The sequence below is a fragment of the Kogia breviceps genome, chromosome 13 (assembly GCF_026419965.1).
Source record: "Kogia breviceps isolate mKogBre1 chromosome 13, mKogBre1 haplotype 1, whole genome shotgun sequence".
NCBI classification, from domain to species: domain Eukaryota; kingdom Metazoa; phylum Chordata; class Mammalia; order Artiodactyla; family Physeteridae; genus Kogia; species Kogia breviceps.
This window is the reverse complement of record NC_081322.1, coordinates 8,366,725-8,384,277: the sequence shown is the minus strand read 5'-3', so window position 1 is coordinate 8,384,277 and position 17,553 is coordinate 8,366,725. Positions and strand designations below refer to the sequence as shown.

The window sequence follows — 17,553 nt, the reverse complement described above, 5'->3', positions numbered from 1 at the left end:
TAATGGTCAGTTATGAGTCCCAGCTCACCCCTGAAGTGACTAATGCCTTCCTTTTTTCCCTTTACCATGAGTGTATGAGAAATGAACATTAGAAATGAATCTCAGCTTCCCTCTGTACACTGTATGAAGTGTCCCTCAAACGTGTACAGCCTTAAAAAAGCAACAAGAGCTGCAGCAACATACAAATGGGAAGGAAAAGCAGAATGTAACTAATTTTGGGGGAGAGGTTTACCCACTGATAGCCTTTGAAGTCTTAATTCTTTGGCACAAGGATATGTGGTAATCTCTCAGGTGTTCTGGGATTTAATAAAATTGTTTTGGTTTGGCTAAATAAGTTTGTGATTCTGTAAGTTGGATTCCCTCTACATCTGAAAGAGTATTAAGAGAGTCTTACAAGTTTTGTATTATATCAGTATATTTAAATTATGACCGTTTTCTTCCCTGTTTTCCTTTTAGGCTCTTTCAAGACACTTACTCTTCCATCAGTAAGTATTTATTGAAAAAATTTGGTTTCAGACATATATGTTGCGTCAGTGAAATAAATGAATTAGTATTTTATTGGCTTTTATATTAATTTACTTTCCTTGTGAGTTTGACTGAGTTCAGTTCCACCTTCAGATGGTTTAAGAATAATATGACTTCAGGGAGATTTGGATATTATTAGTCTCTTCAAACTCACAGTGGAGAATTTCCTCTCATAAAATGGAGAACTTCACTGAGGGGGACTGGCCTGGACTTTTTTTTTTTTTTGGCGGTACGCGGGCCTCTCACCGGACCGGGGCACAAACCCGCGTCCCCTGCATCGGCAGGCGGACTCTCAACCACTGCGCCACCAGGGAAGCCCTGGACTATGAACATAGGTACCTGGGCGGGTTTGGTCCAACCCTTACAGTCTTGGGTGTGTACCTAATGCTCTGTCCCAGTTTCTTTGTCCTGGAAAAGGGCAGTGCTTCACTGAGCCGAACTGTACCCTGAGGCAAAATAAAACAACAGTAATTGATACTGACCCTGTCTTTGTTTAAAATTTTGATTTTTTTGTTTCATAATTTAATTTTTGCATCACTTTTGCTATTTAAAACTATTTAAAGTATTAAAAAATTGTAACTGTTGATTACTGAGTTTTTTTGGCACGCTCTTAAATTTTGCACTTGAGGCAAGTGCCTGGCTCGCCTCACCAGGGTCCCGGTCCTGGCGGAGGGGATAAGGGTCTAGTCTACTTTATAGGGGTTACTTTGGAGGTGAAACGAGATGTGAACATGCTGTAGCATCTGCTACAGAAGTGGAAAGGGTTATTATTTTGTTGAGAGAGTCATAAAACCTGTTTATTTAAATACTGTTTGTGAACTAGACCTGCTTCTCACAGCTTTAATTTGGAAGTTTGTGCGTTTATTACTGTTCTGTTTCGGAACTTCACACATTTAATATACAGTTGAATAGAACATAGCATCCACCAAGAGGACAATTTGGTGTACTCTTCTGGGACTATAGATGACTGATGACTTTGACCCTGACAGGTTACACGCTTATGTAAGGTTGACGTTTCCCGATGAGCCAGGTTCCCCGTTAACTCTTGAAGGTTACTTAGCAAGCACATTCAGAAACCACATTCATTTGGGGGTTCTTAGAGAATATAGTGCTCCCAAACTGTCCTTTATAAAAATTACTTATATTCCATAGCTATTATGTTTCTTACCTATTTTTAAAAAAATATTGATTTATTTACTTGGCTGCGTCAGGTCCTAGCTGCGGCGTGCGGGACCTTTTATTTATTATTATTATTTTTTGCGGTACGCGGGCCTCTCACTGCTGTGGCCTCTCCCGTTGCGGAGCACAGGCTTCTGATGCACAGGCTCAGCGGCCATGGCTCACAGGCCCAGCCGCTCCGCGGCAAGTGGGATCTTCCCGGACTGGGGCACGAACCCACGTCCCCTGCATCGGCAGGCGAACTCTCAACCACTGCGCCACCAGGGAAGCCCTATTTATTTTTTATTAAAAAAAATTAACTGTGTTCTTCCAGTGTCTTTTTATTTATTTTTTGATATTTATTTTATTTATTTATTTAATCTTTAAAAAATTTTCGGCTGCATTGGGTCTTAGTTGCGGCACGCGGGATCTTCGTTGTGGCGTGCAGAATCTTTTGTTGCAGCGCACGGGCTTTTCTCTAGTTGTGGCATGTGGGTTTTCTCTCTCTAGTTGTGGCACCCGGGCTTAGTTGCCCCGTGGCTTGTGGGATACCTGTCCAGGATTGAACCTGCATCCCCTGCATTGGAAGGCGGATTCTTTACCACTGGACCACCAGGGAAATCCCAGGGTGGGATCTTTTAGTTGCAGCATGTGGGATCTTTAATTGTGGCGTGTGGGATCTTTAGTTGTGGCATGTGGGATCTAGTTCCATGACCAGGGATCAAACCCGGTCCCCTTGCATTGGGAGCGCGGAGTCTTAGCCACTGGACCACCAGGGAAGTCCCTGTTTCTTACTTATTATTATGTTTGTACTTACCTTACTAACAAATATACTGTTGTAATAGTAGAAAGTGGGGTTGGGGGGAGGGAAGGCCTAAGCAGTCAGACGTGGGGAAAAAAACCCAATCTTAGTGACGATAAGACATTAGGCTGCATTAATGTGACCTCAGACATTTGGTGCTGGCTCCCTGGTGTCTGTGTCCATAACTCTGTTGAAAAAGTATTACAGTGAGAAGATTAAAAGAAATCCTGTGTAATATAATTGTCTGATAGCAGAAGGTGTTGAGATTTCAGTTCAGGAATCACAGCTCAACACATAATAACTGTTTTCCTCAAAGACGTCTGCAGTGGCATGGCCCAGAGTGTAGCAAGTCTGGAAGGAGAAGGCATGTGGGCGGACGAGGGCACTCGGGCTGATTCCAGTAATGTGCCTATAAGCTGTACTTGTCCCAGTTAGCTACAAATTTGGCTACTATTAGTCTAAAAGCCTTAACCATGTGAAATACTAATCCCAACATCCTGTATTTGTCTTTAATATTATGCCATTTCTATTGTATGTAGATATAGCAATTATTTATTGAAAGATTTACCAAGAGTTATATTTAGGACTAGATCCCTTTTTAGTAAAACAAAAATTTAAAGGCTTAGTCATAAAGTGTCTGGGAATATTTGATAACTCTTGGCAAAAATAGAAGGTTCTGCATTTTTATGAGTGTTCAATTAAAATAGACCCATCTTTCCAAGTGCTCTTGTGTTCTGATGCTTGTAGATGTAATATTTTAAATTATTTTTTAAGGTCCTCATGAAGTTTTGCTATAAAATATGAATATATTGGCAGCATTAAAACAAATGTGTTTTTAATATCTGACTAGCTCGTTGTTTCTGTTTTTGATACAGTAAAATCAGCTTTCAATAAGAAGTAAATAAAAAACAGAATTTACGCTTAACATAAAGATTGTTGTTTGTACAAAATGTGCTAGAAAAAGTTTCTTTTTATTCTCTTTGTAAATAAATCCAACTTAAAACGAGGGAGTGGTTTTTAAAATTAGCATGCCTAAAACATTTTTTTAAATTTTATATTGGAATATAGTTGATTTACAATGCTGTGTTAGTTTTAGGTGTACAGCAAAGTGAATCAGTTATACATATACATATATCTATTCTTTTTTAGATTCTTTTCCCATATAGGTTATTACAGGATATTGAGTAGAGTTTCCTGTCCTATACAGTAGGTCCTTGTTGATTATCCATTTTATGTATAGTAGTGTATATATGTTAATCCAAACCTCCTAATAAAATTAGAATGCTTTTGAAGTTTAATTACTAATATATTTTAAAATAGAAACTATCATCTTAAATTTCTCAGTTTTATTTTGAAAGTTATTTGACATTACCATTACTTTTGGTAACTGGAGTTATTAGTGAAATAAAGTAGGATAAATACTATTGTGTTGTTTGTTTCCTTAAGACAGTTGATCTTTCAGAGAACATGGTTTTAGATGGCCCAGATTAGAATAAGGAATCCATTTATTGTCTATCAAGAACCTTTTTGAGCATGCCTCTATCATCTACCTGGAGAGTTTGCGTTTATGTATACACAAAATAGACTTAGCATAACTGAGAATCAACCATGCTCAACTCAGATGCTCGACGATATTTTGTTGATCTAAGCCCTGGGTATTGTATACCCCCAGACTGTTATTCTGCTGCCAGACAGTGTCTGTATATGGGAACTACATCTTTTCCCAGCCCTGTGACCTCAGTTCAACACATAGGATCCAAAATCTCTGTGGGTAAATAGTTGGTTCTTGTGTAAGAGATAAGGAAGTCTCTTGTGAAGGAACCCCTTTATTACCAATTCTGGGAATCCTTTTTGGTAATTGTGTCCCCCAGGAAGGTGGGAAGCAATTTACCAGCAGAGATTCAGGAGCTTATATTACCTTCTGGGTCCCGTCCACTGTGGGAAGCAGGCTACAGCCCACTGCAGGCCTGGCCCAGAGAGAATCTTTCAGAAAGATTGCTTAACATCCCCAGTATTTTCTCCAGTCTCCTTCTCATTATGTCCCTCTACTGTTACCAATGGATGACCAAGGTCTCTACTGACAGCCAGAGCCCATGGTGACGCCCTAAGCCGTGCGGTGACGCCTCGTCGTTCATAGGCGCACACCAGGTCCACTCTGACAACTCTGCACTGTCATCCTAGACTTTCCAGCTCTAGGATTAGCACCGAAGCTTTCAAGATCCCAGATCACCTAAATTTTGCATAGGGAGAGGTGGGGTTTCTAACAGGGGAGTGTTGAAAAAGAGAATTAGGGTCACTGAAAGGAACAGAAAAGTGGTCCGTACTATCTCCTCTTGTGTCAACTCCCTGAAGGAGGATGGAGTAGGGGACAGAGGAAAATGTTTTGGACACTTCTGTGTTAATTCTAATTTTCTAACTCTTTGACCTCCTCGTGGTTAGTAGGTCTCTTTAGTTTCAGACCTCTGCATCATTAATTTGACGTCAGTCTTCAATCTACTCTCCGTTCTGGGGCCTCTGTGCCACTAAAAATGATCAAACTGTATCCAAATCAGAGAGAAATTCCATCTAATATATATATATATATATATATATATATATATATATATATATTTTTTTTTTTTTTTTTGGTGGTATGAGGGCCTCTCACTGTCGTGGTCTCTCCCTTTGCGGAGCACAGGCTCCGGATACGCAGGCTCAGCGGCCATGGCTCACGGGCCCAGCTGCTCTGCAGCATGTGGGATCTTCCCGGACCGGGACACGAACCCGTGTCCCCTGCATCCGCAGGCGGACTCTCAACCACTGCGCCACCAGGGAAGCCCCATCTAATACATTTTTTAAGCATGAACTAGTTATACATCTGTGCTGTATACAAGCAAATGGTATACTGGTTCCTGGCATACATATTTTCCTGCTTACGGTATTAAGGACTCTGTTTAAAAGAATCTGAGGACTGAAGCATCGTTTGAGAGAACAGAATATAAGGATGCAAGTTCCAGGCTAGATTCTCAGCCCTCTAGGGTGCACATCTTTGGTTCACGTTGAATCCCAAGCACCTAGAACAACCTGGAGCTCGAAGGTGCTCAGTGAATGTTTATTTATTAAAGGAAAGCAAAAATCAGTACTAGAGGTCATTTGAAGGTGATATTACTGATTGTTTCTCCTAACAGTTTATTATGAAAGTATCAAATATCCAAAAAACCTGAAAGAGTTTCATAGGGAACACTCTTATAACCACCACTTAGAATCTACTGTTAACATTTCACCGTACTTGCTCAATCACATATTTATGCATCTACTCATCTCTCCGTCCATTAATTGATCTTATTTTTAAAATGCATTTCCAAGTAAATTGCAAACACCAGTACTTTTCTCCCTATTTCCTGCTGACCACTGTATTGGTGATTTGTTATGTTTCCTTCATATTCTTATCCATATTGCTGGCTTTTTGGTGGCTGCTATTTCTTTTTTTTTTTTTTTTTTTTTTTGCCGGACGCGGGCCTCTCACTGTTGTGGCCTCTCCCGTTGCGGAGCACAGGCTCCGGACGCACAGGCCTAGCGGCCATGGCTCACGGGCTTAGTTGCTCCGCGGCACGTGGGATCTTCCCGGACCAGGGCACGAACCCGTGTCTCCTGCATCGGCAGGCGGATTCTCAACCACTGCGCCACCAGGGAAGCCCTGGTGGCTGCTATTTCTGGAAAATCTCCTTGGAGCTCTCTGTGGACAACTCCTATTTGCAAAAAAGAGGCAGAACATCAGTTTCAGAATCTCACGTTTATGAATACGAAAATGAACTGAAACTCAGGTGTGCTAGTTATCGATTGTTGTGTAACCTGTTATCCCCAAACTCTGGTGTGAAACAACCATAAAGTTTTATTATTTCCCACAGTTTCTGTGGGGCAGGAATTTGGGAGCCATGTAGTTGAGCAGTTCTGAGCTGCCGATGTCAGAGCTGCCGTCATCTGAAGGCTTCACAGGCCTGGGGGGGCCCCAGTAAGGTCGCTCTTCATGCGGCTGGCAGGTGGGTGGTGGCTACTGGCTTCTGCTCCTCCCCCCGTGGGCCTCTCACAGGCCTCCTGAGTGTTCCTATCACGTGGCAGCTGACTTCCCCCAGAGCCAGGAATCCAAGAGAGAGAGAACCAGTCAGAAGCTATCCCGTTAATGACACAGCCTCATTCTCCTCTCGAGAGGCAAGTCACTGGGAAATTAGGCTCTACCTTTTTTTTTTTCTTTTTTAAATTAATTTTTATTGGAGTATAGTTGCTTTACAATGTTGTGTTAGTTTCTACTGTACAGCAAAGTGAATCAGCTGTACGTATACATATATCCTCTTTTTTAGATTTCCTTCCCATTTAGGTCACCACAGAGCACTGAGTAGAGTTAGTTCCCTGTGCTACACAGTAGGTTCTCCTTGGTTATCTATTTTATACATAGTATCAATAGTGTGTATATGTCCCTCCCCATCTCCCAATTCCTCCCACCACCCCCCTTTCCCCCTTGGTATCCATACATTTGTTCTCTACATCTGTCTCTATTTCTGCTTTGTAAATAAGATCGTCTATACCACACAGATTTTCAGATTCCACATGTATGTGTTAATATACGATATTTGTTTTTCTCTTTCTGACTTACTTCACTCTTTATGACAGTCTCTAGGTCCATGCACATCTCTACAAATGACCCAATTTTGTTACTTTTTATGGCTGAATAATATTCCATTGTATATACGTGCCACATCTTCTTTATCCATTCGTCTGTTGATGGGCATTTAGGTTGCCTCTCTGACCTGGCTATTGTAAATAGTGCTGCAATGAACACTGGGGTGCGTGTGTCTTTGTGAATCATGGTTTTCTCTGGGTATATGCCCAGGAGTGGGGCTCTGATTTTTTTTTTTTTTTTTTTTTTTTTTTTGCGGTACGCGGGCCTCTCACTGTTGTCAGAGAAATTTTGGACATATTTTATTTTATTTTTTTATTTATTTATTTTTTATTTATTTATTTTTTTTGCGGTCCGCGGGCCTCTCACCGCTGTGGCCTCTCCCGTTGCGGAGCACGGGCTCCGGACGCCCAGGCTCAGCAGCCATGGCTCACGGGCCCAGCCGCTCCGCGGCACGTGGGATCTTCCCGGACCGGGGCACGAACCCGTGTCCCCTGCATCGGCAGGCGGATTCTCAACCACTGCGCCACCAGGGAAGCCCTGGACATATTTTAAAGCCACCACGTGAAGGCTCTTGTTAGAGTAGTATAGTTCATCCCGGGTTTGAATCGCAGCCAGTGACCTGGGGCAACTTCCTTTCCTCTTCCAAGCCCCAGGTTCCTGGCTTGTAAACTGGTATTAGTTAGAGCACCCACCGGAAGGATTGCTGTGAGGTAGAATGACACGATGTGCGTAGGCTGAGTGTGGCTTCTGGTCTGTTCATGCTAGAAGGTAGGATTTCCACTAGTGATAGAAACAGTAAAATAATGGCGCCATCAAACTTACCAGGACTGTGACACGATGCACAAGATACAGGAAGAGAGTGCCTCCTAGAGCAGGTGAGAGGTCCTGGAGAGAGTATGGCAAGAAAACAAAGCCTTTGCAAATGTGCCTTTCACCCGTGGGCTGCCTCAGACAGGGCGAGGCACGGAGGAGAAGGGTATCGTGACCCGCAGTGGCTGTAAGTGCGGAAAAGTTTGTACTTGGGATAGGAAGTGACAAGGTGACTGCTGACAGAGCGGTGGGACGTGGTTCCTGCAGTCCAGGAACCCGGTGGTTTAACGGGAGAGCAAACTCCAGGATGTCGAAAGAGAGGAAACACATTGTTTCATTTTGGTGGTTAGGAGGGACGCAGTTTTCAACATCGCGATTACTTTTGATGATACTATGTATTTAAGATTTCAATTCTCACTTACAGTTAAAAACCCTTTTGAGGTAAAACAATGAGACCTTGATACATCTGATGTCTTTTTTTCCCCCAGCTACCTCTGAACAGTGGTGATGAGATTTATGAGCTCCGTGTCACTGGACGTGCCCAGGATGAGATTTTATTCTCGAATAGTACGCGCTTATCATTTGAGACCAAGAGGATGACTGTTTTCATTCAAACAGACAAGCCCCTGTATAAACCAGAGCAAGAAGTGAAGTTTCGCGTTGTTACACTCTTCTCAGACTTTAAGCCTTACAAAACCTCTTTAAACATTCTAATTAAGGTGAGTGCCAGACAGAAATAAAACTGGGGGTTCAAAGCCGTCTCGCTGAAGCTCTCTTGGAAGTTCTGCTCACATTGTTGGTACTGGGATGTCTTAGTATTCACGCGGCTAAGCTTCCCTCCCAAAGTGGGATGGTTTCTCTAGGAAGGGGGATGGTACAGCACTGGGTTAAGCGCTCACGCTCCAGAGTCAAGCCTGCTTGGGTTCCGGTCCTGGCTTCTTCATTGATTAATTCATTTGTCAAACGTTTATTAAACTTCTGTGTCCTCGATACAGAAGGTGAGTCCCTGCTTACATCGACTTTTTATTCCAGTGGGTAGTGGACAGACAATAAATAAACACAGAGATATATTAAAAAAGTGTGTGTGTGTGTTTGTGTGTGTGTGTGTGTGTGTGTGTGTGTGTGTGTGAGAGAGAGAGAGAGAGAGAGAGAGAGAGAGTTTGTGTTTGCTGTTTTCTATAGGGTTGTTAGAGAAGTCCTATTTGACCAGAGACCTATAGGAAATAAAAGAATGAGCCTCTACAAACAGAGGGAATATCTATGCAAAGGCCCTGAGGTGGGAACTTGTTAGGTGCATTGGGGGAACAAGCTTGCAGTGCACTGTTGCCCAGGAAGTGAGGGGACAAATATTAGGAGATAAGGTCGGGTACAGGTAGGTCAGCTGGATGAGGGGCTGTACAGGATCTTCTTGGCTATGATATGGACTTTGGATTTTACTGTGAGTGAAATGAAAATTCACTGGAGAATTCTGAGGAGGGGCATGATGTGATCTGAGTTAACATTTTAAAAGGATCACTCTCTGCTCTAAGAAGAATAGGTGCTAGCTCTGTGACCTTGAGGAAATTAATCAACCTCTCTGAGCCTCGGTTTCCTTATTTGTAAAATGTGTAAAAATAATATCTTGTAAAGGTTTTGGTGAGGATTATGTGATATGAGACAAGTAAAGCATTTAGAACTGTGCCTGGCACATAGAACATGCTCACTAAACATTAGCTATTGTTGTACTAGGAGCCCCTCTGGCAGGAAATCTTTTGGCCTCCTCTGCCCGAGTACTCCGGGCTCTGCAGGCAGCACGGTTAGCAGACTGAGTGCTTCCAGTGAGGGCCAAACTGGAGGCAACTGACTTCTGGCTGGACCTGGTTTTCTACGTTTAAGCTGAGGAGAGTATTAAACCTTTGACCAGTGACATAGAAATAGGGTGACCAGTTTGCTGGGACTCTCTTGATTTTAGTACTGGAAAATCCCCTCAGTCCCAGGACATTGGTTGGCATGGACATACATACGCTACCAAACGTAGAATAGATAGCTCGTGGGAAGCAGCCGCATAGCACAGGGAGATCAGCTCGGTGCTCTGTGACCACCTAGAGGGGTGGGTTAGGGAGGGTGGGAGGGAGACGCAAGAGGGAGGAGATATGGGGATATATGTATAGGTATAGATGATTCACTTTGTTATACAGCAGAAACTAACACACCATTGTAAAGCAATTATACTCCAATAAAGATGTTTAAAAAAAAAAAGATCTGGAACAGGAAAAAAAAATGTTCTAAGGAATAACAGAATGGAAGGCAAATTTAGGCTTTTTAGTTCAGTATCTTCCTATTCTTAGGTTTTTTGTTGTTGTTATGAGCTAAACAAACACACAAACAAAAATCAAGCAAACAAACATGTATACATATAACTTAAAGCCAAGTTGTGTTTATAGCAAATATCACATTGGTTGGCATGTTTCTTGAAATGGAGCTGGTATTATTTCAGAGTTAGCAGCTCTGTGAATGTCTGCCTTTGCTGTGTTGGAATAAAGCAGGTCGCCATAGTGAATAGCAGTTCTAAATTCGTGTAACTCACCGAGCAGTTTATGGTTGCCATTCATACCGTCCTTCATCACTTATCCACAAATACTGACAACTTCCTAAATGCTCAGTGTAAACAGAGGATTTAGAAGTGAATGTCTGCCTGTGACTGGCTGTTGACAGTCGATCTGCCTCTTTCTGTCTCAGGCGAATAAAAATCAGCCCTGGATAAATTGTTGTACGCGTGAACCCAGAGCGAACCCTGCTGATCGTGATTTGTGGATTCTTTGGGCTCCTCTCTCCTATTTTGGACTTCGCCTGTCACATTTGGCTTTCCCAGAAGTGCACAGAGAGCCCTTCCTGTTGCTATGTCTGGTCCTGAGGGATCCCACTGGCCTGGCTGATGGGCGCGGTCCCCTTGGCCAGGGCAGGAGAGTTCTAGCCGGAACCCACTGTGTTTGGGGCCGGTGAGTGAATGTACGTGTGGGTGCCCTACTCACTGCAGTACTCGTGGGTCAGAGCATTGGTGTGAGTGCCCACACCCTGCGCTTCTCCGTCTGAAAACAGCCCTTCGGGCCAGGGTTCGCCAGACTGTGATGTTTTCTTTCTCTACATCTTTCAGTATGGGACAGGTGGTTTCTTAGAAAAACTTCCCAGAGAAAAGTGGGACTGTAGTGTGACGGGAGCCCCTGACTTGGAAGAAGCTGTACTCTCTAGCACCACCTGCAGGCAAGTGTGGAGAAGGCATCTGGGAACTACAGGAGGCCAGCTTTTGGGGGCCCATCTGGCCCAGCCAAGAATGACTGACCGTAGGATGTGGCTAAAATATTGACCGTCATAGCATGTTCAGGCATGTTCAGTGTTTTCTGGGGGATCATTGGGTGTTTCCCCTGACCCAGTAACTGACTTTCTCAGGAAGCGAAGGGGCTGCAGGGACCTTTTTATGGTGGAATAAACCTCCTCCCCCTAACTCTGGCTTCCTGCAGCCAGTCTGTCCTTACATTTCGGAAATAAGTGTCTCCAGCGCTGGGATGGCAGCTGGCACGCTGTTTTCTACCCTGGCTACCCTTCCTGAGAAGTTGTGGCTCCTGGTACAGGTGAGTGATCTTGTGGGCGCAGCTGCTAGCCTGGGGTCCGCCCTGGGACTGTGCTCCGACACTTTGGCCTGGGGCAGTGGTGGCACCTCGTTTAAGTGATTTGATGTCTTTAATTCTGCATGCTAGGCACACACCTTGTGCATCATCCAGGACTCCGGGGTCTGGCAGACGTATTTGCCTTCTCCGGCCAGGGAGTTTACTCCTTGAGACGGCTGACCCAGGCACCTGATGGAGAGCCCGGGCTGTGCAGAGGTGACTCGAAGAGCACGAGGGGCCGCTTTCCCAGTGTCTCCAGCCACGCGGCTGTTGAGGCTGTGACAGGGGCACTGTTCACATCCCAGTAGGAGGTGACCCCATGCAAATGCTGGCTCTGCTGTGATGCCGCCACGCGTCACCTGTTCAAATCTTCTGTGCTCCGTAAGGACTTCTGGCATTTTTACATTCTCTGTCTCCTCCTTGTGGGTGATGTGCCCAGGCCCAAGACAGGCTTGGGAAACGAGGGATTTATCTCATTCACTCCCAGCCCTGCAGATCCTCCAGGTCATCAAAGACTTCAGTTTGGATTTCCTTTGTTTGTTGGGTTGTGGGAGAAATGTGTACCTTCACCAGAATAATACATCGGCAGACTATGTGCATTTCTTTCCCTACATTTTAAGCGACGCTGGGAATTATTGTCATTTTTAATTTGTCAGTGTGATGGGAAAAAAAGTGGCCTTTCATTGTTTTCATTTGCATTCCCTTAATTATTAGACAGCATATAGTTATTAGCTCTTTGTATTTCTTCATTTGTTTTTGATCCTTTGAGCTCCGTAGCCATCCCAGTCTTGACAGGGTCAGGGGAGCCAGCTCTGACTGCAGTGCCTGCCCCAGGGCTTGCCAAGGATGGTGACCTGCTTGTTCTTGACCCGCTTGTGGTCTTCGGGTTTTTAAAAAAATTTATTTCTTTATTTTTGGCTGTGTTGGGTCTTCGTTGCTGCACGCGGGCTTTTCTCTAGTTGAGGCGAGCGGGGGCTACTCTTCGTTGTGGTGCGCGGACCTCTCATTGCGGTGGCTTCTCTTGTTGCGGAGCACAGGCTGTAGGTGCACGGGCCCAGTAGTTGTGGCTCGCAGGTTCAGTACTTGCGGCTCACGGGCTCTAGAGCGCAGGCTCAGTAGTTGTGGTGCACGGGCTTAGTTGCTCCGCGGCATGTGGGATCTTCCTGGACCAGGGATTGAACCCGTGTGCCCTGCATCGGCAGGTGGATTCTTAACCACTGCACCACCAGCGAAGCCCCCTGGTCTTTGGTGTTAACAATTAGTTTCTGCCTTCCTAGAGCACTTCCTACTCAGTTCTCAGCATTGTACTTACCCCGACTTTCACAGTCTCCCCAGCTCGCTGAGGGAGGTTTCCTCTGGTTTCTAATAACCAGGCCAACCCGCTACCTTGAGTCAGAGGATAGAGATTAGGAATCAGGGATGGTGGTGTGATGAACTGGGAGATTGGGATTGACATGTATACACTAATATGTATAAAATGGATAACTAATAAGAACCTGCTGTATAAAAAAAATAAATAAAATTTAAAAAAAATAAAAGAATCAGGGAAAAATTTTGATCCTGGAGTTCATAACCCAAGGAACAAAGAAACACCAAAACCAAAAAGTAACAATGACAAAAAACACCAAAAAACCCAGATAACAAATGAGAACCTTAAACAGTAGTACATGTTAGGGGGGTAAACTCCGGGTACATTGGGGTTTCTCCAGGGAGCGGTCACTCCTGCCTCTTGGAGTCATGTGTAGAAGGCAGGAAGCTGGAGCTTATTTCACCATCTGGACAAGGAAGGAAGGGCCTCCCACGCAGCAAGGGTAGAGGCCTAGGTGCATGGGCGTTTGGGGCGAATCGCAAACAAGTCTGTATGTGTGGAGGAAGATGTGCATAGAAATGTAGATGGGGGGGGGCTTCCCTGGTGGCGCAGTGGTTGAGAGCCCGCCTGCCGATGCAGGGGACGCGGGTTCGTGCCCCGGTCCGGGAAGATCCCACGTGCCGCGGAGCGGCTGGGCCCGTGAGCCATGGCCGCTGAGCCTGCGCGTCCGGAGCCTGTGCTCCGCAACGGGAGAGGCCACGACAGTGAGAGGCCCGTGTATCGCAAAAAAAAAAAAAAAAAAAAAAAAAAAGAAATGTAGATGGGGTCAGCTTACTAAGCCTTGTGAACTACGCAGAGGAGTGTAGATCTCATCCTGTTGGCAAACAGACGTCACCGTCCCCTGGTGGTCTGATATGCTGGTCGTAGCGAGTGTTGACTCATTGCTTGTAATTTGCCAGGAACTGTGTCTGGTGTTTCAACCCCTTTGCCCCAGCCACAGGTTTGTATTTGGCAGTGGGGAAGATGTACCGGAGGGGCAAGACTGGAGGAGAGAGGTTAGTTGCTATAGTTAGAAAATGGTGGCTGGACGTGAGACGTTAAAGGGACAGAGTCGACACAGGTCTGGGATGGGATTGGATGCAGGGAGCGTGCTCTGGGAGAGCCCGGGAAGACTCAGGTGTTCTTCACGCCTCCCCTTGGTTAAGCACCCCCATGACACAACTTTTGTTGCATCAAAAGACACGTGGGTTTGAACCCTGAGTTCCATCATGTTTTGCTGCTGTGATATTGGACCAGCTGTTCGTGGTTGAGGGCTCACCTAACCTCTCTGGGCGCCCGTTTTCTCAGCTGTAATGGGAGGATAATCCTGTGCTGGAGGAGGATCGTGGTGACTGAATGACGTGTGAGTGGTGGTGGTAAGGCAGAGTGCCTTTAAGACAGGGGCCTGTTATCCCTACAGTGGGGTTTCTTCTCTGCAACAACACCAGCAGCAGCGCAGGCTGGGTGAGGTGCATGTTGTAGTGTTTCATGTAGGAGGCAGTACGTGCCAAGACTTAAAAGGTGGAGCAGAATCAAGACGCTCTCAGGAGAATATGAGAAAAGGAGTAATTTTTATTCATCTTCTTTGGTAGTATAGAGCTGACATTTTCCAAGAACTCCTTCTGTCCCAAATTTTGGATGTGCCTGGGAGTACCGCGGGGCCGTATTCGTAACCACGTTGGATCCACATCATGTGGGGGGTTTTATATCGTTAACACGCATGGTTTTCATTGTAGGATCCCAAGTCAAATTTGATCCAACAGTGGTTGTCAGAACAAAGTGATCTTGGAGTCGTTTCCAAAACTTTCCAGTTATCTTCCCATCCAATACTTGGTGACTGGTCCATCCAAGTTCAAGTGAATGTGAGTATAAATACATTTTGGGGGGGGGGGGAATGTTAAAATGTTTTAAATAGGTCCGGTGGGGAAAATATCTCTGAAGTCATTTATTTAGTGAACAGAAAAACATTAACCTGAGTATCTAGATAATTTAAGTGGTTTTATTTTTAATTTACTATTGTTACCAATGGGTTAGCCTGTGTTATAACGTATTAGCGTTTTAATCATTGCTGTCTTTTTATATAATGTAACGTTTGAAGGTTAAGACATTTCACATTTTAGTATAAAGCTGATTAAATATTTATTGTATTTAGTTATTGCACACATGGAGTATTTTAAAACCAAGTAATGAATACATAGCTATTATTTGGCAAATCTTATGTCTCAGAGTAATGACTTCTGTTGAGAGATTGGTCTAACCTACTTTATCTGTGTTTTAAAAACTCTAGTGACCTTTAGGTCTTTAATCCATTTTGAGTTTAATTTTGTATATGGTGTTAGGGAGTGTTCTAATTTCATAAGGCCAGACACTATAAAACTCTTAGAGGAAAACATAGGCAGAACACTCTGACATAAATCACAACAAGATCCTTTTTGACCCACGTCCTAGAGTAATGGAAATAAAAACAAGAATAAACAAATGGGACCTAATGAAACTTAAAAGCTTTTGCACAGCAAAGGAAACCATAAACAAGATGAAAACACAACCCTCAGAATGGGAGAAAATATTTGCAAACTAATCAACGGACAGAGGATTAATCTCCCAAATATACAAGCAGCTCATGCCAACATGAGCCAACAAACACATGAAAGGATGCTCAACATCACTAATCATCAGAGAATCAAAACTAAATCAAAACTACAATGAGGTATCACCTCACACGGGTCAGAATGGCCATCATCAAAAAATCTTCAAACAGGGCTTCCCTGGTGGTGCAGTGGTTGAGAGTCCGCCTGCCGATGCAGGGGACGCGGGTTTGTGCCCTGGTCCGGGAAGATCCCACATGCCGCAGAGTGGCTGGGCCGGTGAGCCATGGCCACTGAGCCCGCGCGTCTGGAGCCTGTGCTTTGCGACAGGAAAGTGAGAGGCCCGCGTACCGCAAAAAAAAAAAAAAAAAAAAAAAATCTACAAACAATAAATGCTGGAGAGCGTGTGGAGAAAAGGGAACCCTCTTGCACTGTCGGTGGGAATGTAAATTGATACAGCCACTATGGAGAACAATATGGAGGTTCCTTAAAAAACTACAAATAGAACTACCATACGACCCAGCAATCCCACTACTGGGCATATACCCTGAGAAAACTATAATTCAAAAAGAGTCATGTACCACAATGTTCATTGCAGCTCTATGTACAACAACCAGGACATGCAAGCAAACTAAGTGTCCATCGACAGATGAATGGATAAAGAAGATGTGGCACATATATACAATGGCATATTACTCAGCCATAAAAAGAAACGAAATTGAGTTATTTGTAGTGAGGAGGATGGACCTGGAGTCTGTCATACAGAGTGAAGTAAGTCAGAAAGAGAAAAACAAATACCGTATGCTAACACATATATATGGAATCTAAAAAAAAAAAAAAAATGGTTCTGACGAGCCTAGGGGCAGGACAGGAATAAAGACACAGACGTAGAGAATGACTTGAGGATACGGGGAGGGGGGAAGGGTAAGCTGGGACAAAGTGAGAGAGTGGCATGGACATATATACACTACCAAACGTAGAATAGATAGCTAGTGGGAAGCAGCCGCATAGCACAGGGAGATCAGCTCGGTGCTTTGTGACCACCTAGAGGGGTGGCATAGGGAGGGTGGGAGGGAGGGAGAGTCAAGAGGGAGGAGATATGGGGACATATGTATATGTACAGCTGATTCACTTTGTTATACAGTAGAAACTAACACACCATTGTAAAGCAATTATACTCCAATAAAGATGTTAAAAGCAAAAGCAGAAACAAAAGTCTAGTGACCTTAACAGCTGCCTGAGTCCTCTGTTCCCCAGGCTTCTTTCTGTCCAGCTTACTTCCTGTATTTGCTGCCAACTCCCGTGTCTCCGAGATCTAGCGGGGCAGGGGCACTTAGAACGCCCTCCGTGTCTCCGCCTCGGGTTTTCTCTGGTGCATCACTCCGTGGTGTTTGAAGATTCATTGAATATTTTCTAATTTTTTCCTTTGGAATTTATTAAAATGTATATAAATTCACAAATGAGAGCTTTAAAAATTCTATTAGAACAGGGCTTCTCACTTCTGACATTACGGTAAAAAGTTGTTTGTTGCGGGGACGTCCCGTGCGCCGTGGGACGTTTAGCAGCATCTCTGACCTTTACCCGCTAAATGCCAGTGGCAGCTGTCCCCTCCCTCCAAGTCGTGACAACCAGAGATGTCTCCAGATGTCGCCAAATGTCCCCTTCGAAAAATGCCCTCTCCCTCCTCCTTTGAGAGCCACTTTGTTAGAAGGGATAGTCATTCATTAGCAGGTGGCCTGTGGTAAGAGAAAAGTACCAAGTACCTAATAAATTAAAAATTAAAAAATTTTCCTGTAGTTAGCATTTTCGGGGGTCACATTTTTTTGTGTGTGTGTGGTACGCGGGCCTCTCACTGTTGTGGCCTCTCCCGTTGCGGAGCACAGGCTCCGGACGCGCAGGCGCAGTGGCCACGGCTCACGGGCCCAGCCGCTCCGCGGCACGTGGGATCCTCCCGGACCGGGGCACGAACCCGCGTCCCCTGCATCGGCAGGCGGATTCTCAACCACTGCGCCACCAGGGAAGCC

The 17,553-nt window shown here is 44.6% G+C and overlaps 1 protein-coding gene across 3 annotated transcripts in view; it reads left to right on the top strand.

Moving 5' to 3' along the window:
• Nucleotides 1-17,553, top strand: part of CD109 (CD109 molecule) — a 158,574-nt gene that overhangs the window by 54,144 nt on the left and 86,877 nt on the right. For 2 of the 3 annotated variants that reach the window (XM_059035938.2, XM_067011307.1), the window contains 3 exons: nt 457-485; nt 8,441-8,671; nt 14,681-14,806. In XM_059035938.2, the coding sequence (XP_058891921.1) occupies nt 457-485; nt 8,441-8,671; nt 14,681-14,806 (386 nt within the window). The remainder of the gene's footprint in view (nt 1-456; nt 486-8,440; nt 8,672-14,680; nt 14,807-17,553) is intronic. The other variant, XM_067011308.1, reaches the window with a different exon arrangement.